Genomic DNA, 23739 nt, shown 5'->3' with positions numbered 1-23739 from the left:
ATATATATATATATATGGAAAAGTCTTTTTTTGGACCTTTTACTGCCTGTTATTATAATACAGTGACCATCTGCTTCCTATAAATATATGCCAAAAATAACTGTCGGTCTTTCTCTCTTACATACACACACACGGTCTTACTGACGCTGAGAGGTGTGCGTGAGGGTCTCGACTCACAGGGCTCAGGTCAAATACACTAAGGTGAAAGAGGTCAAAGTTCATTCTCCCGCTTAACATATGTTGGACCAATAGCGCGGGAACTGTGCTCGTATGTGTGACTGAGAAGGAGCAGCTGAACAGAGTCAGTTGGTGGTATGTATGTATTCGTGCGTGTGTGTATGTTATTTGTGCCTGCTGAAGGCTCTGTAGACGGCGAATCCCAGCAGACTGGCGCCGAGAGCTCCGAGGGTCACACGTAGCCAGAAGGACGCGCTGTTCGTGTCCGAACCGTTCAGGTGCCTACGGACAGGAAATGACATCGACGCACGTCAATCACATTCGTTCGTAAAAACAGGAAGACCCCCGTGAACCTTGATCGAACCTTGGCTTTGAGTCATACATGTAAATCATAGCAACGCTTCGCTGCCGAGTTAACATCCAAGTCCGCTAGGAAAAAAGTAATGGCACCCTCGTTTTGCTGTTCCGTACACTAGAGAATCACTAGAGTGGGTTTATTCCCTTTTACACATCATAGCATGTGTGTGAGAGAGTGAGTGAGTATGAGAGAGAGAGAGAACGTACGGATACATGGCGGCCCAGGCGAGCTTGCTGTAGATGTGCGTGTTGCTGTGCGTGTCGAGTGCGCTGAAGCCGAGCGGCGTAGGGAGTCTGTGCTTGTAGCAGAACTCGGCCGGACTCATTCCGTGGTGCTGCTTCACCTCGGGCAGGTCGGCTTTGGATCCTACCACTACGCACGGCACGCCGCTCGCCATGTAGTGCTGCTGCAGAGACATACACACCACCACACACACACACTTCACTTCTGGAAGGCGATTCACTGCTTTTTTTTATTAACGCACTCCTTTTTAACATGTTATCGTTTCTATAGCAACAACTCGATCACGTGATCTAGGTGCCACGTGATCTAAGGCGAATAATAAACATGTATGTGTATGTAAGGAGTCTCTAGTGTCCGGGGGGGAGGACGATGACGACGACTTTACACCTGCTATAACATAAGTGAGAAGAGGAATGAACTTGTTTCACAAGCAAAATTGAATCTAACTAAACGGATAAGAAAAATAAAAGTAAGTATGACGTGTTATTTTAATTAATTCTTGACAAATTGCTGTGGTGTGAGAGGAATAAAACACTTCATATATTATACATACACGTGCGTGTGTGTACCTTGTATATACTAGCGCAGTAGTTGAACGAGTCGGGATCGCTGACGTCATACATCAGACAGGCAACGTCGCACGTGGCGTCAGCCGCTTTCAGGAACTCCGCTTCGACGTCCACTTCCTCCAGCTACAGGAAATGGAGGCACAAAGCAGGAAGCGGTACATCGTTACATCATTACATTACTTAAACCCGAGCCTGGTAACGTGACGAAACAAAGCGGCACAGAATGAACACGTGTGGCACTTACGATGAGGTATTTCTCCTGGTTGGAGACGGAGACGGTGTTGATGGTGTAGAGAGAGAAGGCGCCCGGGTGGCGCTCGTCACCCTGAAACACAGGTTTATACGTTTACAAAAATGACGACTTGAAAACGATGGCGGTAATAATCTGATAAGTCAGGCTCCCTCACCGCGAGGCTCCGCCCGAGAAAGGCTTTCAAGAAGGCGGACTTTCCCGTCCCACGTGGTCCAATCACCTTGCAGAGGAACACCGAGCGCTGCGTCTGTCCTTTCTCCAGGTCTGACGCCTTCTCTCTGGTTACTGAGACGTTTACAATGTATAAACACAGAGTTACTCTACTTTAAATGGCCTTTATGTTACCTAAATGTTGTGAGAATGTGTATGTGTGTGTGTGTGTACCAGTGATGGCTGATGTCTGAGAGTCCTGCTCCATCAGGATTGGATAACCGAGGTACCCCAGATGCTCGAGACACCTGTGGATGCCCAGGTACGCCGACAACCTGCAGAAACAAAAACGGGCGATACGAGATCAGGGAAGTGTCGCAAAATGAAGACTTAAAAACATGCGTGGCGGTTGCCACGGTTTCCCCGTTGTGGTCTGCCATCCATCGTGTACTATATTACAAGACTCCGGTTCGACTCACGTCCACTGGCAGAGGTAGCCGCGCAGAGAGATGTAGTTGTCCTCCGTTGTGGGGACGCTACTGTACACCGACTCAGACCAGGGCGTGTAGGGAAACACGGCGAAGAGGTTCTTCAGCTCCGCTGGCGAAAGAGCAGAGTCCTTATCCTGGTCCGGAACATACAGAGAAATCAATATCGCTGCACATGTAATTAAAAAAGGTTCCCCCCTCCCCTCGCTCATTACCTCATCGTACTTCTCGAAGAGCCGCTGGAGGAACTGGTAGCCGAGATGGTTCAGCTCTGTCGTACAACCGACAGGCACGCGCAGCCTGGGAACGCAAACACGCGTTTAATTAAATCCGTCGTGGACGCTTTGCTGGAAAATGACGATAAAACGGAACTCACGGTGGATAGAGGTAGTCGTCGGTCAGCTCGAGCGTGTCGTCGTAGCCGAACTTGCGCAGGATGGTCCACGTGGTCTCGTGACGTCCTCTCTGGATGAACAGCGTGTTCAGGAAAAGGAAACCTGCGAACGGCGGGTCAGAGCGCGGACTGTTTTTCAGGAGAGATTCGAAGGAGTCTCAGATACGCGGCACGCTGCCGCTACGCGGTACGAGAGCGGCCTCTAGAGGCGAAAGAAAAAAAAAAAAAACGACCGCTGACTAATTTTGTTGTGTTATTTGAAGGGTTTGTTTTGGATGTCTGTTTTTTATTTTTTATTCGTTATTCCGAGCGTAACTTTTTGGTTCAGTTTGGATGTTTATCTTTTATGTTCGTTAATATTTAATAATAGTTCATATATTAATATTAATTTCACTTTAAAAAGTACAGTACGTTTTAACGGTACAGTCAGTCCGACGTAGTCACCGGTATCAGTAAAATCCACTATCGCATGGCTCGACCTCTACTTGTGACTACGTTTTAGAATTGGCATCTAGTTTAACTGGGTGTGTATGTTAAGTGTACCGTGTGCGTGTGTGTGTTACCATTAAGAGTCAGGCCGTTGTCCTGCACGCCGTCGCTAGTGTTCTTCCACACGACTGTTTTCACGTCTTCCAGAGCCTGAGCGGCCAACGGGTTCCCAAAACAGGATTTCTGCACACACACACACACGTGCGCACAGTCACATGATGTAAAAAAAAAACCAAACAAACAAACAAAAAAAAAAACACCACCACTAATCCGGGACTTTACTACTACTACTAAAAAAAGAAAAAAAGGAGAAGGGAATTACACTGATTATGTCGTCGTTCATTAATTTGCACGTTATAGCGTTATAACGCACGCACTCTTACCTGAAAGCTGTTGAGTTCAGCGTCGCTGAGGACCCGATCATTGTCTTGATCGGATATGCTGAAGATTCGACTGAGCGCACGGACGCACTGCGGCTTCAACTACACACACACACACACACACACACACACACACACACACACACAGTGACGGTTCAGTATTCGGAAACTTGAGGGTTTTTTTTTAATTCTGCACACTGTTCATGTTGTTGACTTCTAGTGTGTGTGTGTGTGTGTGGGTGTGCGTACCTGTTTGTCCTCAGGATCATAGAGCGGTGCTGTCGGGTGCAGCACGGCTTTCTGAGCATAGTAGAAAAGCTCGGAGATGTTTTTCAGGTTCTTAGCTGAGCACTAGCGTGGAGAGGAGAGAAAAAATAAATATCTGAAACGCACCATCATTAAAGTGTAAATGTGTGCGTGTGTGTCCGTTTGTTCTCACCTCGACGCACGTCTCGATCTCTGAGAACTGGTTCATGATCGGCAGGATGGCTTCCATGGAGCTTCCGGAGCGCAGGTCGGATTTGTTGCCCACTAGGATGATGGGAATCCTGCGCAAACGCGAGAGTTCCGACTAATAAGACTCTGGGAAGACGAGAACGTCGTCTGGATTTATTTCCGGTGGGTGGAGTCTATTTCCGGACCAGATCTGGCTCCTCCTACTATGGGCCGAGTCAAGCCAACGAGACGTGTACAGCATTGTGTGCGTAAGATTAGGATTAGGAGGAGTTAGATCAGATCGCAGATCCAGCTCCACCCCCTGGTTTTGAATGTTGATATCTTGGACTACAGGTACGTAAACAAAATGTGAAATTCAGGTGTGTGTGTGTGTGTGAGTGAGAGAGAGAGAGAACGTGACCACGGTTCTTACTTGCTGCCTTTTTCGGCCTCGCCATTCACGAGCGGAATCCATTTTGTCCGGATCTGCCGGAAATAAACAGTGTAAAACCGGCGTCATGAGGAGGGATTAAAGAAAGACGAGGCGAGAGAGCACGAGGTACCTTGTCGATGGTTTCCTCTTGCGTGACGTCGTACACCACACACACCACATTCGCCTGAAAGGAAGATCGCAACAAGCTCAGAGACTTGCAGAAGAGAAAAAGACCGGCACTGTACTGAGCGTCGACGGCAAAGGCTTTAATCACGACCGAGCGGCGTTTACCTTAACGATCTCGTTGTGCAGCACTTCTTCCGTCTGCTCGCTCTCTGCACACAAAACCACAGACTATTGCAGAGCACGCACAATTCCACGTACACCATCCAAGACTCAAGACACACGTGCGCATGCTTACCGGAGTAGTCCACTATGTGCGTCGGCACTTTCTCAGGCGTGACGTCTGCGGGTATGGTGATCTCCTCGGCCCGGAGAGGAACCTAACCGATTACACAGACATTCACAGTCAGAGATTCAGAGTCACGGCACAGCGTAAGTGCTTTATTAGGAGTGGACTTTTAGGAGTTCAGTCAAGTCACCTCCTCTGGGAACTCCTCTCCTACCAGGGACATAATGAGAGATGTCTTCCCCACTTTGGCTAGACGAAAGAGAGACAGATTAAAAACAAAACCTTGAAATTGACACTGAAAGTGAATTATTATTATTATAATTATTCTTTGAATAAAAGACTACCCAAATAAAAAGCGACGCAAAGTTATAAAACACCATCTTTCTATAAGCACTCATGGTGACAAACCTTCTTGTGTCACTAACTTTTAAGCAAACGTTTCTGAACAGATTACAAACTGTAAAGATAAGTGTACAATCAACACTAACGAGGAAAACGCCCCAGGTAGGCTGCGTCCCGAACGGCTCCAGAATCCCTATTAGGTGCACTAGATATAGGGAGAACTAACGGTTTCTTGTACACTAGCTAGAGCGCTATTCGGCACAGAGCGCGCCGTTTGGGATACAACCACAGGCTAGTGCTGAAGCCGCATCCTACTCTACTAAGTAGTGCGGGAAAATAGTGCGCAAGTTAACGGGTTAGCGTGCTGGTTAGTACAGTAGTACGCGGCTTCAGGTGAGGCTCGAGCTCTCGCTTTGTTAGGGAAAAAAAGTTAGATAAATAGATAGATATAGGTACATAAATAAATGCTACAGTAACAGCAGGTGTATTTTCTGATATTTTATCACAGCGTTAGCTTGCGAGCTAGTTAGACGTTAGCTTAAAAAAAAACCCGCCTTCAAAATATTTCTCAACGCTTTAACAAAAAAATGTGGTTAAAATACAAATAAAAAGGCGTCAAAATCTATATAAACTAAATTAAATAAAATTATATTTTTTTCCGAGTTCAAACCAACCAACCAAATACAAAATATCCGACTCTCATGCTACGCCCAAATCCACATGTACAGTCTGTGAAGTGCACTACGCAGGGCGCGGAAGGCACGACTTGTGAGTGCACCTGAACAGGGAGCGCAGATGTAATTGGGACTGAACCCGACAAGTTGAATTCAAAACTTCGCTCACGTTAACCGCTGTTTAAATCAAAGCTAGGCTACTCCGACTAATTCCGCTTAGTAAAATCAGCTCGGGTGCTAACCAGTTGCATTTAATTATGTTAAATCTCGTTTCTGCTTGTTTTATTAATGTAAAAAAAAAATCGAACAGTAAGTAATAGCTAGTGAGCTAACTAGCCCAGGTGTACACGTTAGCGAATTAAAAAAAATAAGCTACTCACGTTCCCCTAACAGCAGAATCCGGACGTCGCGTTTCATTTTCATTCATTTATTTATCAATTAATTAAAACAGTGATTGTGTTTTTGAATAAGTTATTGAACTGCACGTCGTATTCCTTTCTGACCCATTCCGTCCAAGGAGACACACATATACACACAGACGCACTGCAGCTTCACTTCCGGTTCCAGTTGAAACACAACGCCCACTTCCGGTCAAATCACTCGCTCGCCTACCGGCTGCAACCATAAACTCTGTTTACATTATACAGTCTGTCAAAGAATAGTTCAACTACATTTGATATAAATATGTAAATAAAAAGTGTCATGCGCAAACATTTCAGAGAAATAACAACGTTAATAAGAGACAGTATTTCTGTCTGTTCCAGGTTACATGACACTTTACCTTCAAATATAGGTCAGAAATCTTAAAAATAATAATAATAATAATAAAAATAAAATGTTGCATTAATGTGTGAATCCCACTTTTAAAACATAATTTTCCATGACTAATCCATTATAGGTTACAAAAAGAAATAATTTTAGCTCCCATTCACTCAACCCCACCCCCCATGAAACATTTGGACTGTTCCAAAAAGCGTCACGTGATTAATATGACGTTGCATCATCTGAATTTTCTCATCTGGAGAAAATCATATGAAGTTATCTGAGGTAAACAAGCAGGTTTCTGTCCCTTGACTGTGGATAGAAATCAAAAATAAAAAAAGACAGATAGTTCTTATTTAGGATGTTTATTTAAAAACATAAAAAAAAGTGTTCAAACATTTTCGTAAGATATAAACCTCAACTAAACTGCGATAAAATACAATAGCAGAAGTAACTAAATACACACACGTAGACATTGAGAAGCGAAGAATTTGACTGGTTGGACAAACGGGAATAAAACTAAGAACAAAGGTCCAGGCTTGGTCTCAAGTAGTGCGTGCGTGTGTGTGTGTGTGTGTGTGTGTGTGTAGAGATTGTGTGGTAAGAGAGTAACTATGCTAATGGACGTTAAATGGATTAGTGTTGACCTTGTATCTTATTTGCAATACCACTGCTGTGTGAGTGTGTGAGTGTGTGAGTGTGTGTGTGTGTGTGTGTGTGTGTGTGTGTGTGTGTGTGTGTGTGAGTCACAGGCCTCTCAGGCTCCACAAGAAGACCTCTCCATGTGCTGCAGAGAACAGAGTTCCTGACTGGCTGAAGCTGCAGTGGTGAACGGAGTCGCTGTGCCATGTGAAATCCTGAAAACGGCCGCTGGACGAGTCGATCAGCTTCAGCACACGCTCTGCAACACACACACAAAGTCCATAACTGTTGATACAGTGAAGTTTTCCGTCAGGAGCACGGGCTCTTAACATGACTCACGGTTTGATCCGACAGCGAGCAGTCTTCCTCTAAAACACAGGCTGAGAGACAGAGCCCAGTCCGGGAGAGACACCGTCCTCATCACCTAGCACAAAACCGAGACAGACAAAAATGTTTAATGTAGTAGTGAAATCCGAAATCAATCCAACACTAGCTCTCTCTCTCTCTCTCTCTCTCTCTCTCTCTCTCTCTGTGTGTGTGTGTATACCTGTTTCTTTTTCAGGCAGTAGAAGGAGAGTTCTTTCTGAGCAGCATAGCCCGTGTAAACCACTACTCCCCTCTCTGTGGGGCTGAACGCTGCCAGACTGGGCGGCAAGCTCGCTGCGTCCTGATTGGACAAGGCAAAAAAACAACAACAATCGAGTCAGTTTATTGGATGAGAAGAGAGCGCACATGGATATCTCCTCCTCTCTCTCTCAGCTGTTTGCGCTGATTACCTGACTAGGAGGGGCAGGAGCAGGAAACGTCAGCCAATCCAAGAGCTCGCATTTGTCCTTGGCCCAATCGGACGCCCAGATGCTGACGCGGCGGTCGGCGCTGACGGCCAGCCAGAGCTCGTTTCCCTCCAGACCGTACTCCTTATACTGTTCACGATGATTTATTAAATGACCGATAAAATGAATCTGATTCTTAAATATGTTACATTCATGTTAAACACACGTACTACACTCTTCTACATGTTCTGTTCATCATCCCTACTGCTTTCTAACCTGTTTGCCTGTGCACTGTATAGCGCTGATCGGCGCCCCCTTCTGGTCACTGATGATGCGCAAGGAGGCTCCTGTTGATGGGCTGCTCACTGCAATGACGCCGTCTCGTCCTCCTGAAAGCAACACCTGACCTGCAAACGAGGTCGAGGATCAACACACACAACACACACCTCTGTCCTGAAGACCTTCCCACAGGGTAAAACGCAAAAACTGCCTGTTACAAATTGTTACTATAGAAACGATAACTTATTAGAATCAGTATAAACAGTATAATCCTGTGATTTGGTCTTGTACTTCCATTAAAGCGAACCTCGTGCTGTAAACCTGAGCTCACCATGGTGCGAGTACTGCAGTGCGCTCACAGCGCTTTGGTGAGGCTGCAGTTTGAGCTCCATCTCGGCCGAAGCTGCGCTGAAGATCCGCACGGAGCCGTCGCTGTAGCCTCCGGCCACACGTCCAACCATGTCAAGCTCACACGCTCCTGCTGCTGGGCTCCAACACACACACTCGCAGCTCTGAAAGAAACACTTCAGTATATAACACTGCACTTCAGACTATTACAGGCTCTGGGAAACAATATTAGATATTACATTGTTTGGCTTGGTCGGTAACCACCCCGCTGTTTGGCTTGGTCGGTAACCACCCCGCTGTTTGGCTTGGTCGTTAACGCTGTTTGGCTTGGTCGGTAATGACCTCCGTGTTTGGCTTGGGCGGTAACGACCCCCGTGTTTGGCTTGGGCGGTAACGACCCCCGTGTTTGGCTTGGGCGGTAACGACCCCCGTGTTTGGCTTGGGCGGTAACGACCCCCGTGTTTCGATTGGGCGGTAACGACCCCGGTGTTTCGATTGGTCGGTAACGACCCCCGTGTTTGGCTTGGGCGGTAACGACCCCGGTGTTTCGATTGGTCGGTATCGACCCCGGTGTTTCGATTGGTCGGTAACGACCCCCGTGTTTGGCTTGGGCGGTAACGACCCCCGTGTTTGGCTTGGGCGGTAACGACCCCGGTGTTTGGCTTGGGCGGTAACGACCCCGGTGTTTGGCTTGGGCGGTAACGACCCCGGTGTTTGGCTTGGGCGGTAACGACCCCGGTGTTTACCTGGTTGAGAACCTGAAACTGGACCAGTAGCTCGTTGCTAGGCAACGCCCACACTCTCACGCTACCATCAGCCCCGCAGGTGACGAAGTGATGCTCATCTGGACTACATACCACGCCGTTCACCTACACACACACACACACACACACACACACACACACACACACACACAATGTGTAGATGTGATTAAAAAGACAGGTCAACAATAACAATGCAGTGCCTTTCATACCCAAGTCATTTTGTTGTTATTTTGTGTGTGTGTGTGTACCTTGCTCTTATGGCCACTGATTAGGCGTATACTGGTGTTGTCTCTCCAGTTTATGTACCACAGCGTTCCAGCAGTTGTACCCACAATTCCCATGTCCATGACATCATCAAACGCTGCGCTCACCACTGTGCCATCCAGCATCATCTCCTGCTCTAGTAGCACTTTAGCGTCACTGATTGGCAGGCCAATGTTATGGGGGGGAGACAGATCAGACAATGCTTGTTGCTTTAATATAAATCTGGTATTGAATTTGTTAAGAAATGAAGTTGGGGGTGAAACTCAACTACAGCTAAAGCTCAGCTAATAACTCCAGAGAAAATAACAAAAGTAGGCCAACGTGTTTACTTGTATTATTTTAGACACAGCGGTTGTGTACGTTTTTATTTATATATTTTTTACCAGCGCTTGCTGCTCGTCTCGGAGTTCGAAGGTCTGAGATTTTGCACTGCGGTCACTGACCACAGTTTTAACTTCTTGCTGTTACTGCCAGTGAGCAGCCTGTTACCACGACACAGCAGCACACCTACACACAAAAAACACACAACGGTCTGAGCGAGCAAAGTGTGTAGAAATTCCTGTAGAGACAGATATAAACACACCGGAGTAGTTCTCAACCTCTGATGGACACACAGACACTGAGATGTTTCCCTCACCGATTTCACCATCATCAGCCTCCCAGGTCATGAAGCAGCGGTGTGTGTTGCAGTCCCACACACACACACGCCCACTGTTCGTCCCAGTGTACAGGATGAAGTTAGTGTCGTAACAAAGCGAGGTGACCTCGGCCTCGCCGATCTCCTCTGGCAAACCCACGGTTTGGACCTAGAAGGAGAAGGAGAAGTGTTACACGGTCTCTGTGAAGGAGGCGTGGCCACTGCGCTTACCTGTAGTGTGCGCGTACCTGTAGCTCCGCTCCACGGCCTTGTGTGCGTATGCGGCAGAAAAAGACGACGCCGGAGCCGACGTACGCCAGTTGGCTGGCGCCGCTCGGGCAGAATGCCGCCTCATGCAGTGGGACGCTCACACTGATCGAACAGAGCAGCTCGAACGAGTGTGTGCTCCACAGTGCCACCACCGACTCCTCAAAATCGCCTGCACGCACCACAGATGATCTTGCTATAATTTTAATATCGTTTAACATTCATTCACAAATAGGACAAAGAAAGCAATGTCGTCTGACCCCACCTACGGACAGGAAGTAGAGGTCGTCTCTGGAGAAAGCCAGACTCTGCACCGAGCCCTTGTGGTACAAAACGCTACTTCTGCGTGATCCGTCTCGAACGTTCCATATGCAAATGAGGCTCTTGGACGACGCCCCGCCTCCTGACGCAGAGGCCACGGTCTAGATAAAACAGCACGTGTTTTATTATCACACTAGTATTGTGCTTCTGTGAATATTAAAATACTTGGATTAAAAAATGTTCTTCAAATAAGACCGCTTGCTACGGCACGACCTGTGCATCGTGCGTTACGGCGAGGGTCGAGATCTCCTCGCTGTGGCCAAGCCAGTGCCTCTGAGAACCGTTGTGGAGATTCTCCACCACCACCACACACCCACATGAGTACACGAACAGACCTACAGGAACAGGAACATGGACACACACCGTGTTCTACTCAAACACACATCTGCAGTCAGGGCTAAGCGCAAATATGATAAAGGTATGTGATGTGCTGCTCACCTGTGTCTGGATTCCAGACCATGTTGCTCCGCCCATTGCCATTGTAACCAATCACAGCTTTGAGGCTAAGGCCTTCTTGGCCTGGAGGTGGAGTTACAGCACTCTGAAAGAAAAGAGGAGGAGAAAGCGAGTCAGCCAGTCATTCATTCAGCAAGTATCTCGGCTGGTCCGCTCGTACTATTTTTTTACACTCATTTAATAGTCAAAAATGGCCAAATGTTTCAATGAAGAAAAAAAAAAGTGTACCGGGTCAGGAGCAGACGTTTTATAACGAGGCGTAAAGTGTTTGTAACAGTCTGGACGGATCGGCTTCTCCTCCTCTCCGTTTTCCTCCACTGCGATCTGACCGACCGGAGCAGTGACAGATTTTGTGGCTCCGCCCCTCTCAGTGACTCGTAGGACAGAGGCATGTCTAGGAGCAGGGGAATTGTCGGGGCTGGGTCGCACCTCTTCGACGTAGTCAGTGACTGACAGGAAAGATGAAGCTGTTCCAAAAAAGATACGTCACATCTGAAATCACACTGTTTACTAATAAAGTCGATCATCGTTTAAGCTGAGGTCTCACAAACACAGCTAGCGACACACACTAGTGGGGATGAAAGTAGCCCGCTTACCCTCATGCCCCGCCTTCTCTCTGGCGATAACTTCTAAAATGGGTGGAGGTGAGGAGGGAAGAGGCGCCGCCTGTCGAGGCATCCCGCTGGACAATCCGTTAAATGCCACCTCGCTGTGTTTCACAGCCACTGAAGGAATGAGTCAGATGATCAAAGTGTCAAAAATTTTATGCCAAAATGTGATTCACAGTGAGTGAGTCATGTGAGTGTGAGTGAGTCAGGTGAGAGTCAGGTGAGTGTGTCAGGTGAGTGTGAGGGAATCAGTTGAGTGAGTCAGGTGAGTGTGTCAGGTGAGTGTGAGGGAATCAGTTGAGTGAATCATGTGAGTGAGTCAGGTGAGTGATGGTCAATCAGGTGAATGTGAGTGAGTCAGTTGAGTTAGTCATGTGAGTGTGAGTGAGTCAGGTGAGAGTCAGGTGAGTGTGAGTGAGTCAGGTGAGTGACAGTCAATCAGGTGAATGTGAGTGGGTCAGTTGAGTTAGTCATGTGAGTGTGAGTGAGTCAGGTGAGTGTGAGTGAGTCAGTTGAGTGAGTCAGGTGAGTGACAGTCAATCAGGTGAATGTGAGTGGGTCAGTTGAGTGCAAGTCAGTCATTTAAGTGTGAGTGAATCTGGTGATTGTAAATAAGTCAGGTCAGTGAATGAGTCAGTTCACTGAGTCAATAGGTAGCATGTGAGTGAATAAGATGAATGTGAGGAAGTCAGTTGTGTGTGAGTGAGTCAGGTGAGTGCGAGTGGGTCACACCCCTCTTCATCTCCCTCCACTGTCTTCCTGTAGCCGCCCATATCAAATTCAAAGCCTTTATGCTCACGTACAAGACCTTGTCTGGAACAGCACCCCCCCCTACCTCAACACTCTCCAGAAGGATTACGTTCCCTCACGCAATCTGCAATCAATTAATGACTGATGCTTAGTAGTGCATACTCAGCGTGGCTCAAGGTTTCCTTCCAGAACCTTCAAACTAACCGTCCCTCAGTGGTGGAATGAACTTCCAACAGTTAAAGCTATCTTCAAAAAACAGCTAAAGACCCACCTCTTCCGTGAGCACTTAACTAACCCATAAAATGCCAACCTCACATTATCCTTAAAAATAACCTTAAAAATGACTCTGGCTCCCACACCTCTACTCTGTTCACTTTACTTTTCTAGAACTCAATTAAAAGATCTTGCATGGTAGCACTGCTTGTATTGTTTTCCGCTTGATATATTGCTTTGCTTGTATTTCCGCATTTGTAAGTGGCTTTGGATAAAAGCGTCCGCTAAATGAATAAATGTAAATGAGTGAGTCAGGTGAGTGAATCAGGTAAGTGCGAGCGAGTCTGGTAATTGTCAATTGTGAATGAGTCGGTGATCAAGTAATTTCTTTAACGCTCCTGTTCTGTTAATTACACAATAGGGCAGTGTGTAATACGTAACGAATTAAACATGGTGAGGCTTGCTGTTATAGGAAAATAATCAACGATGTGAAGCAGAGTTACGCTTGAAGTTGATTATCTTCCCCTAACAACTTGTGACGTTACCAAGAAACCGAAAAGCCACGTTGGACATTCACCTGTCTTCGGAGGAGAGCTGCTCCGGTCTTTCCCTGCTCTAGGAAGAGAGACGGAGGATACTGGTGGTCTGAGACTGGGGTGGAAAATAAGAGAGAACAATTGAGAAGGTAAAAAAAATAAAATAATAATAATATTAATAATAATAATAATAATAATAATAATAATAATAAGTTGATACTCAGGATAAAGTGAGATCATACTTTTCAAAATATGGTAAGTGGAGGGAACTTACCTGCAGGTAGGCACTTCCTGTGGATGATGGCCCAGGAAGTCCCAGAAAAAGATGGCGTCACCCACTGAAACCACGCCCATCTGGTCAGGGGTGAAGCTCACCTGTCTAATGGGCTCTGAGTGACCGATGAACACCTGTAATACACAGACAGTTTTTCCAACTATTACATGCTTTCTTCTCCTCTAGCAGGTGCTGCTGGTTATATAATGATTATAAAGTATCCTCCACAATTATTGGCACCTTTCACAAACAATGCACACACACACACACACACACACACACACACACACACACACACACATACCTGTGACTTGACATCCAGTTTCATGTAGTAGTCCCAGACCTTCACCGTGTTGTGTCCGGCAGTGAGCAGGTAGCGTCCGTCTTCACTGACGGACAAAGACGAGCACTGATCCTTGTGCGCCTCAGATATCTGTATACGTAGAACAGTTATTTTTCAAAACAGAAAAGACTAAATGAACAGATAAACAAGCGCTGCACATCTCCCTCACCTCTCTCAGCAGCCTGCCTGTGTTACTGTTGAGCCACAGGATCTTATTGGATGAAGTGGTGACGAGCAGGTGGGACAGGGAGGACGGCGAGAAACACACCTTTAACGCCGAATCCAGTGTTGTGCTCTCGACGTCTAATACGCTCACGTCCACACGTAGTAACTCAAACACAAAACGTTAACAATGTAATATTATTATTAAGTTACACAGTACGTTATTTATAATAAATCGAACAACAATAACCAACCAGCACCTTTGGTGCTTGGACCCCTTAAAAGGTGTTCCTCAAGGGTGAATGCTAAGACCTGTTGTTCTTGCTTTTGTTAATTAATAGTTAGGTGTACCTCGTCGAGCGAACGTGTATCCGCGACAGTTACGGTGTATTCCGTGGGACCGACAAACGCCAGGCGTTTACTATCCGCACTCACAGCCAAAGCGTCCGGGCCTCGATCCGTACCTCGCGCCACCATGTTACCTTTACGACAGAATTAACACCAGCGTTAGCCATGTGAAGTGAATTCGATATCGCGGTATTACAGGGTTAGTCCGTGTAATGCGGATTAACCTAGCACGCGGTGGACATTATATTCCGGTTGGGAAGAGTCATAGAGAGCGAGGTATCCCAGAGAGCCGGCGCTGTACATGCGTTCGCCGTCGGGAGAAAACACCAGGCCCACCACCGCACCCCGATGCTGTCTGAAACGACACAAATCTACTGAACGCAATCACGCTGCAACGGATACGAGGTGTGTGGCATGACACTAGACATGTTCTTATATGTAATGTTCCTACAATGTACCTGTGTTGTGCTAGTAAGCTGGACGTGGGGATGTCAAACACTCTGACGGTTCCCGAGCTGGACCCGCAGGCGAAGATGGGCATCCTGGGATGGAACGCCACTGAAGACGGGGCGTCGTTATGATCATCAGATACAAAGTCGTACAGCTACACAGAGAACGAAAGATAAATGTTTTTTTCTTCACGATGCAGCACCAACTTCCTGGAACGGAGCGTGCGCACAATAAACGGACGGAAGCAAACCTGCTGAGCGGAGTCCACATCCCAGATACGGACCGTGCCGTCACGGGACGCCGTGGTGATCTGGCGCCGGGTTCCGTCCACGCTGAAGCCCAGCACCGCGTCCATGTGCGACCTCATCAGCGTGCGGTAAGCGTGACTACCGACGTCCAGATAGCCCAGGTTTCCTGTGCTGGTGGCCGCCAGGACACTCAGACCGTAAGAAGATATGCACACCAGACTAACTGGCCCTTCATGTTCTATACAAACACACACACACACAAAAAACCCCTGAAAGGTTGAATGTTATAAAAGTTCAATGAGTTGGAGACTGACAACTGGTACCGACCCGCCTCCAGGAAGACAGAGGAGAAGTCGAGAGGCCAGAGACGCAGGAAGCCATCCGCTGAGCCAGTCGCGCAGAACGCGCTGCACACACTGATGCTGTTCACTGCAATACCTGGCCCTACACACACACACACACACAATGCTTGTAAAGACATAGTATTACAGTATATATAAATGCATAACCTCCTTGACTGCCTCACCTGTACTGAAGGTCTGCTTCTCTCTGCAGTGGGTGTGGCTTTGCTGAGATGGGAGGAGCCTCCGGATGTTCCGAATCGTCACCGAGACATAGTCAATCTCCAGGATGTGGCCACTCCTACTGCTGACAAAGCTGCGAAACCCACACACACTAATTACAACACGCTCTTTATAATAATAATAATAATAATAATAATAATAATAATAATAATAATGTGTGAGTGAGTGCACGTCCTCACAGTGTGCGCTCGTCCGGCTCTCGCCCCGGAGCGCATCCCTGCTCGAAGTCGAGGTCGGTAAACTCCAGGCTGTGATACTGTCCCAGATTAACGGGGCATGAGCGCAGAGAACGGCCGCGTACACGCCACAAGCGGACGTTACCCGCGCCGCAGGACACCATGCTACACGACACAAACAGGCGAGCGTACAGTAAATACGAAAGGACATGCAGACACGTGTATACAAAGCACATGCGTACCGTGGAGTAGCAGATGTGTGTGTGTGTGTGTGTGAGAGAGAGAGAGAGAGAGTATTTGTACCGCGTGTCATTGAAAAAGGCTATCTTCATGGTCTGGATGTCGACATCTGTGTGAGCTTTAGCCACAACTGAGACAACACCTCCTTTGAGAGCGCGCTGTGTATTCCACACCACAACTGTCTACACACACACACACAAACTTTAGTTATATCTCCCCAGGAAGCAAACGCCTCACTCCCAGATGCGTGGTCTGTCAGGCCAGGTAAATATTTATCTGTTTATAAGTTCATGGTGTTTGTGCGTACGATGTGAAGCAACACTCACGGTTTTGTTATGGCTGTCTTTACCGACTCCACACAGAACCCCGCCGCTACAGGACAAACTGGACACACGACCCAATGCATTTTAGTAAGCCTAAACAAAACGTCTAGTGTGTGTGTGTGTTTGTGGGTCTGAGTACCTGAGTGAATGCAGCGAGTGAGTGCTTGTTTTAATAACTGTTAGCGCCTCTCCCTGGCTATAGTTCCAGAGCCGGAGCAGGCAGTGTGTTCCCATCTGAGCCGACACTAACAGAGACGAGGTGGAGTTCAGAGCCAGAGCTGACACCTGAGACACATACACAGTATACGCATTAACCGCTCCGCATCTGTCACACACCAAGACACTATATTGTCTGTTTGTGTGTATGTGATGTTACACACTTTATCGGTGTGGCCGATGAAAAAGCGCTGTTGACCAGATGAGACTTTCATACTGACGATGATGGCGTGACACGGATACACCACCTCTTCTCCGTCACAAGCCCACACAGCCTGAGAGAGAGAGAGAAAAAGAGAGCGAGAGAAAGACAGACAGAGACAGAGAGAGAGAATGACAGAGAGGGAGAGACAGAGAGGGAGACAGAGAGGGAGACAGAGAGGGAGACAGAGAGGGAGACAGAGAGACAATGAGAGAGAGACAGAGAGAGATTTGGATATATATATATATACATACACACACACACAAATGTGTTTGTATGTGTGGTGTTGTCTCACTCACACATCTCACTGTTGCGCCACCAAATCCAACGATTCTGCTCAGCTTCAGTATAGGGTCAGGGTGCAGCTTCTGCTAAGACCGATCACAACACACACACACACACTTCATCAAAAATGTTATCAAACACTCTAGACTGTTTCTATGTATGATTTTACATTAAGTGCTGCATCTCATCTCACACTTCGCTGCTTTGCTGGTTTAGTTGAAGGCAGAGGACGCGGACGAGGAACAGCTGCGTTGAACACCTAAACACAAAACGCACTCATGATAAAAACACACATTCTGCACTTTGAGTCCAATGAAAACAAATGACGAAGGAGACCACACACACACACACACACACACACATACACACACACAAACAGGCCACTGAATCACTCACTGCCACTTCATCGCTGTCTGTTGAACGGGCGCTGATGTCATCGTCCTCGTAGTGAGCGTACACATGCACGCTGTCTCCGTCATCACACACGACCCTGCCGTCTTCTTCCTCCTCCTCGTCCTCGCTCTGTGACCCATGACCTGTAGATCTGGGGCTGCCTACGTCTCCGGAGAGCGCTGTGGCGAGCTCGGGCAGGCTGGAGGTGTGCAGCAGTGAGCGCTGCTTAGCATGCTACACACAAACACACACACAAAGAAAAGTGATTCAGTTCCAGTATCCTAATACGTTACATCTTAGTTTCTGATAATTGGTGAAATATAAACAGGAAGTGAAGTCAAGACTCACGGGTTTGGGTGTGGTGATCTGTTGGATGAGGGAGACGCGGTCCTGCACTGGCTTGCTGATGTCCACGCTGCGACTCTCCTCTCGATATGGACTTTTGTCATCCAGAGTTTCTTCTACAAAGGGGTGGCGGGGGGGTTACAACATATTAAACCAGGAATTATTAGCACAATTACTATACACTCACGTGTAGTACGTCTGTGTGTTTAACACTTACGTGGAATTGGGGCTTGAGCATCCTGTCCTTTCTGTATGGAGTCAAATGGCATCTTTGCACCGTCAGAGGGGAATCTGCAAAAACACACACCGCATCATGTTTTAATTTCACACGTTTAAATGGAAAATTTAATGAAAATTCATCCGATCGTTTGTTTATTAAGTGACATCAGGAACGAACTTGTACAGAAGCTGTTCCGCAACATTACGTGTGCACAAATACTGATATGCAGGCGTGTGGCGTACCTGATGTAATCGTAGAGCTGATGCCAGCTGCTGCCTTTTGGCACAGGGAAGCACATGTCCCTGGGCATCGGGGCCGTGCCCTCAGGCAGCACCACGCCTGCCTGCCGGAACTCTGAAAACGACAGACCTGCAGTCACGTAGCATGAGAGCATGATTAGAACAGAGACAACACTGTATTGTTTTGCATATCGGTTTTAACGCGAGTATGAGCGTGTACCAGGCTCCAGCATCAGGTCGCTGGTCACTACATTTTTGACGGCCATGTTGGCACACAGTTTGATGCTCTTCAAGTGGCTGTGTGTTCTGTTCAGGTAGACGGAAAGCACGTAACGCAGGTCCATCGCCAGGCACGTCCAGCGCACACCCACCGGGGCTGGACCCACCAGACCTGAAAACCCAGACAGCCATGTTAGCTACTAAATGTTCCATCAGGACCTGTTTTGGCAAGACACATTTGTAGTGAGCCAGCCTAAAATAAAGCTATGCATAACTAGACACCCAAGGACTTTAAAATGCAAAGACGTCCATTATTTGCCTCAGTTTCTTCAGAATTCTGGTGAGCCAGCCAGGAGCAAACACTGAAAAGACTACAGGGGTCTGCATGAGAATGCACCCAAGGACTTTAACACAGCCACGAGTGGCATTAACTGACTTATAATCAGACTATTACATTTGTGGCGAGCCAGCCAGGAGTGACCATTGAAAAATTGAAAACCAGTCTAAAACACCACACTCGAGGATGTGTTTAACACACCAAGAACGGCATTATCTGCTTTATAATCAGGCTGTTGGATTGATGGCTAGCCAGCCTGGAGGGAAAACTGAAAACCAGCCTTAAAGTGTCCATGTCCTTATAAAATTCCATGTTACATCTGGACTATATGCTTTTCACCCCGAGTTTGACGGCACAATCAATAACTGGTGCAAATAAGGTGAAGTGATGCAAGTGTTATATTTAGCACGTGTGTACCATGTTTGGTGGTCTTGGCTGTGCTCTCATACACAGAGCCAGGTGCAGCTGCACACAGGAAGGGGAACTGAAGCCATGTTGCTGTGGATTTAAACTCCTTAAACAGGTTGGAGAATGACACACGAATCACACGACCCTCCTGAGAGCGAGAGAGAGAGAGAAAGGATACAACAACAAACAACCCTTTATCCATGACTCCATTTCATGTTACACTTCCTGAATCACTTCTCAACTCAAGCCATCATTCTCTGACAGTATCTGGTTACCGATAGTAACCATAGCAACCTGTATATACGGTTTGTGAGCATTATTATTATTATTTCGTATGGCAGAATGCAGTTTAGTAACTGCAAAAAGCACTTTCAAAGAGAAATCTGCTTGGAAATCTTCTGTCAACGCGCTCACCTCAGCCGCCACGTCCAAGTGCACTACGAAGTGTTTATTGGGACAGGGTCTGAAGAGCAGGTACAGGTAACGGCCTGTGAGGCCCAGCGACTGGCTGCTGGTTTTGGGAATCAGGATGTAGTTGCTGGCCGGAACTGAACCACGGATGCGGAACACGGTGCACTTCAGCGTCTTGTCCTACCGTGACCAAAAAAAAAAAGAGGGGGGGGGGGAGGGGGTGAAGCTGAGGATGTGATTGGGATTAGGGGCAGGGCTAGTCCCGGCCCCAAAAAATCCCCCAAAACAATAGCCTTAAATCAGTGGGGGCTCGGGGGGGCGCAAATTCTTTCAAAGAAAGAAAAAAAAAACCACAGACAGGGCATAATTTGGTTACTCGGTGTATTTTATTGCTTTTCAAATAGAATGTGCATAATTGGAAAAACCCATGTTCCCTCTCCCTCTGTAGTTTCTTTTTGCTGGGGAGAGGCGGAGCTTAGCCTGCCTTTAATCTAGCTGGTTGAGAACCTCCGCCTTAAATAACTCAACTAGCCTGAGAATACTGTAAATTTCAGTTCTTGTTTTTAGTCTTTAGATCATTAAACTAAATATAATGATTACATGTCAAGTTAGCTTTAAGTGTTGAGTATAGAAGAGGTTTATTTTGTTTTGGGTTTTTTTTACCATATAGGTTGTGACGTCTCCGTCTTTGCTGGCTTTCCTCCATTCCTCCAGCTTCACATGTTTAAATAGGTTTACGTAAGGATGCTGCCACACTGGAGGGAGAAATATCATACAATAATAACAACGATACACTTTATTTACGGAGAACACACAGAAAAACAAAACCTTCAGCAGGGGATTCAATTTTTGTAAATTTGTTTATTAATCAGAAATAAACAGAAATACCAATACCAAGAAATTGAGGAAATGAGGATGAGCTCCAGAGAGTGTGTGTGTGTGTGTGTGTGTGTGTGTGTGTGTGTGTGTGTGTGAGACAGAGAGAGAGAGAGAGAGAGAGAGAGAGAGAGAGAGAGAGAGAGAGAGATGAAAAGAAACCAATCTGAATAGGAGAAGAGAGACTTACCTTTGGAAGCCATCATTAATCCCTGATACTAAAGCAAAAAGTAACACATCACCTGGTGACTACTACACACACAATTAGCCCTCTAGCTAACTACAACATGCACCAAAAACATTTTTTAATTCCTTGACGACGTCCATTTGTGCTCCCTATTGCCTCCACGTTCAGTTATACCTGATCTACATAACATAAAGTACTAATTTATTCACTTTAAAGTCAGTTTAAGTTGATGTTTATGGTTGTCAGGCGCCCGTTGTTGATAAATCAACTTCTCCCGCTGCAGCAGCCGCCGCTGCCCAACGTCATGACGTAAACGTCAAACAGGAAACGTCACTCGCGGTAATGTAGTCCAAAGTCATGGGTAATGTAGTCCAAGAAGAATAACGATTAAAACCAGTGAAATAGAAATACACTGGAATGGCCGTACGCGGGATTCCTGGCCGCCATCTTGCTCAGTGCTTCATGGACACACGGAGGTTCAATCTGCAGAATTTAATTCCCATTCATTCTAATCAAGCAGTCTCTTGACCATTTAATTAACATGTACATATAATAAATATTATTAATATATGCATGAATATAAATCAGTATTTATACATACTGTTATTAATGTGCATTTTATTAAATTATCCATTACTGATATGATTTGTAATTTAAAAAAAAAAAAAAAATGTTTGCATGACAGTGTATAACATTTGAAAATGGAGGGGAAAAAATGATTACAGAATGTCTGTATATACTTCAAGGACCTCAGCAAAGAGACTAACTTATATAATACAAGCCATCCGGGTTGGTTAATAAGCAATAGATTCAAAACATTCAGACAAAAATCCCACACATTTCTCAGGCACTACCTTGTGATACAACCTTCCAAGTGACTTTACAGACTACCTTTAGCTATTGTATTGATCACATTTTTATTTTCATGTTCATATTGTTAAATGAAACCAAGCTGTATTGTGATATTCATCTGATCAGTACTCACATGCAAAAATGGATGTAAAACCCGTCATTTAAATGAGTGTATATACAGTTCTAGAAAGATAACAGTCCTATTCAGGGTCTGTCTCACTGATCGATTTAATCCAAGGTTCTGAAGTCGGGCAATGTGATGATGTCTTAGAGTGCAGAATACTTCTACCAGAAGCCTGATCAGGTAGACGGTATGATTGTCAGTGCTATCTTGAGTTTCAGCAGCATGGTCTGCCATGCCATTTCCAAACACACCCCTGGCTCCAATATCTGACAAGACTCGGTACTGGACACGGGAGAAGACACCCTTCCTTGTTAGGACATTGCTGTCCGTTAGTTCTTTGAGATGCATTTCTACAGCTCTCACTATGGTAACGACTCCTTCACATGGCATAATAAGTCCTCCATTGGTCTTCAGCTGAATAAAGTAGTATGAGGAGCTGTATCTTGGAGGTGATTCTGAAGTCATGAGTGCCACCCTGCAGGTGGAGATGAGACTTTCAGCAGCACCTTCCTAACCACCCAACCTTCAATGTATACAAGGATGTTGTCCAGGGTTGCCAGGACTTCCTGGTTTGGGAGAACAAAGTCCTGGTCCATGCATATATTTTCTATCTCCTCATCTTGCCTGTTAAACAAGAAAGTAAAGTAATGTCTTATATTATAATATAATAATATATCATATAAGTTAGCTAGCTAAGTTTTTAACAGATATAGTACTCAAATATTTCACTTTTTTAAGTAAAGTTGAATATGGCAATCCTAGGTAATAGTATGTGTAATTATTGAAACTAGTTCTGCAGTGTTTCATTACCTGATTAGAGTTGGAGGCACAAAAGTGCTGGATCCTGCCTGTACCAGGTCTGTATCACCAAAGGATGTGCAGTTCCCTGATGATCCTGCGGCTAGGGCCCCACATCTCATGATCAGACGTTTAAATGTGGCTTTGAAATGTGCAGCAGTGGAATTGTTACACCAGCCTCCTAGAAATTATGATTCAGGTTCATGTATTATATGTATGTTAAATATATATCTGTATTTTTCTACATTTTTAAAATTTAAAATCATTATGTATGACGTACATAACCAATTATCACCAATGAATTATACAACTTAAATTCAGGATATTTTCAAGTACTGTTAATAAATTAGACGATACCACCTCTTATAACTGGGTCTCTCCTTTGTAAATGTTTATTGTTATCAATGACACTTATCATTACAGTTTTAGTATCTTATGGCTATACTTACATTATTATACGGCAGATATCTTCCTTTGTGAATATATACCATTCATCAATATACAGTAGCAACTTAAATCAAAGATCAAATGTTAAAATAACAACAACTGAAATTATATATCTAAGTTCCAAATTCAACATTAAACAAATAAACTTGGAATATATGAAATTAAAATAATTTGTTTACCACAACGTCGTACTGCATTGAAAAATAATTCAATGTGATCTTGGCTAAATTTGTACATAGGGATATATCTCAATATCTCAATATCTCAGTATAAAGGATATATCCATGTAGCACTGAGCAAGATGGCGGCCCGAGATCTCGCCTCTATCGTGAATCACAAGTCAAGTAAAAAAAAAAAAAAAAAGATTCGCAAACGAACAAACAAACAAATATACAGATTGTGGTGGAAATTAGACAACACTCACAAGACTCACCCTCTGAAGGTAAAAAAAGGTTTATTACAGAAGGATGGTTAGTACAGGATAGAATAATGAGAGCGCTCTGAAGTGCTTGTGCTGAACCACTACTATATATATGAAACGCAGAGTATGACACACTTCTGTGTACCGATAAGAAGCAGTTTGAGGCAGTTCAAACAGGCTTTGTTTTAGGGGTC

General features: G+C 45.7%; 2 protein-coding genes across 4 annotated transcripts; both read right to left on the bottom strand.

Annotated features, from left to right (window-relative positions):
- LOC128605179 (mitochondrial Rho GTPase 2) lies at positions 1-17447 on the bottom strand. 3 transcript variants are annotated; one of them, XM_053620379.1, is made up of 34 exons: positions 17283-17447; positions 16946-17056; positions 16705-16850; positions 16569-16626; positions 16306-16424; positions 16006-16167; positions 15769-15899; positions 15570-15686; positions 15245-15480; positions 15003-15148; positions 14769-14899; positions 14548-14678; positions 14204-14365; positions 13996-14124; positions 13692-13825; positions 13459-13532; positions 11907-12035; positions 11539-11777; positions 11293-11395; positions 11068-11189; positions 10799-10955; positions 10515-10705; positions 10267-10435; positions 10013-10136; positions 9614-9785; positions 9348-9470; positions 8585-8765; positions 8251-8381; positions 7978-8124; positions 7749-7868; positions 7541-7625; positions 6178-7460; positions 4972-5030; positions 4798-4872 (listed from the first exon to the last, which is right to left on the bottom strand). In XM_053620379.1, exons 2-32 carry the CDS (start codon positions 16994-16996, stop codon positions 7306-7308), a joined length of 4275 nt encoding a protein of 1424 aa, XP_053476354.1. In that variant the 5' UTR covers positions 16997-17056; positions 17283-17447; the 3' UTR covers positions 4798-4872; positions 4972-5030; positions 6178-7305. The 3 variants fall into 3 exon arrangements, with proteins under 3 accessions (XP_053476363.1, XP_053476371.1, XP_053476354.1); XM_053620388.1 differs by lacking the exons at positions 7541-7625; positions 7749-7868; positions 7978-8124; ... (26 more) ...; positions 16946-17056; positions 17283-17447 and adding exons at positions 1-459; positions 742-941; positions 1348-1470; ... (11 more) ...; positions 4500-4553; positions 4661-4704 and having other exon boundaries at positions 4791-4872; positions 6178-7286; XM_053620396.1 differs by lacking the exons at positions 7541-7625; positions 7749-7868; positions 7978-8124; ... (26 more) ...; positions 16946-17056; positions 17283-17447 and adding exons at positions 1-459; positions 742-938; positions 1348-1470; ... (11 more) ...; positions 4500-4553; positions 4661-4704 and having other exon boundaries at positions 4791-4872; positions 6178-7286.
- Positions 17317-22349, bottom strand: LOC128605198 (WD repeat-containing protein 90-like). Its single transcript, XM_053620408.1, has 11 exons — positions 20907-22349; positions 20504-20595; positions 19844-20020; positions 19439-19577; positions 18686-18856; positions 18469-18595; positions 18224-18297; positions 18010-18122; positions 17665-17895; positions 17462-17527; positions 17317-17384 (listed from the first exon to the last, which is right to left on the bottom strand). Exons 1-11 carry the CDS (start codon positions 20920-20922, stop codon positions 17355-17357), a joined length of 1236 nt encoding a protein of 411 aa, XP_053476383.1. The 5' UTR covers positions 20923-22349; the 3' UTR covers positions 17317-17354.
- Positions 22350-23739: the final 1390 nt, after the last annotated feature.

Source organism: Ictalurus furcatus, chromosome 1 (genome assembly GCF_023375685.1).
Source record: "Ictalurus furcatus strain D&B chromosome 1, Billie_1.0, whole genome shotgun sequence".
Taxonomy (NCBI): Eukaryota; Metazoa; Chordata; class Actinopteri; order Siluriformes; family Ictaluridae; genus Ictalurus; species Ictalurus furcatus.
The sequence above is the reverse complement of the archived record's forward strand: the minus strand, read 5'-3'. Positions and strand labels throughout refer to the sequence as shown.

Excerpts from the sequence above, each read along its gene's own strand:
- LOC128605179 (XM_053620379.1), bottom strand. The coding sequence starts at position 16,996 with ATGAAAGTCTCATCTGGTCAACAGCGCTTTTTCATCGGCCACACCGAT. Across the intron at positions 16,851-16,945 it reads TCATCGGCCACACCGATAAA|GTGTCAGCTCTGGCTCTGAA; the intron begins GTGTGTAACATC and ends TATGTGTCTCAG. Across the intron at positions 13,533-13,691 it reads CAGGAAGTGCCTACCTGCAG|TCTCAGACCACCAGTATCCT; the intron begins GTAAGTTCCCTC and ends TTTCCACCCCAG.
- LOC128605198 (XM_053620408.1), bottom strand. Across the intron at positions 20,021-20,503 it reads GAGACGTCACAACCTATATG|GACAAGACGCTGAAGTGCAC; the intron begins GTAAAAAAAACC and ends TGGTCACGGTAG. Across the intron at positions 17,896-18,009 it reads AGATCACCACACCCAAACCC|CATGCTAAGCAGCGCTCACT; the intron begins GTGAGTCTTGAC and ends GTTTGTGTGTAG.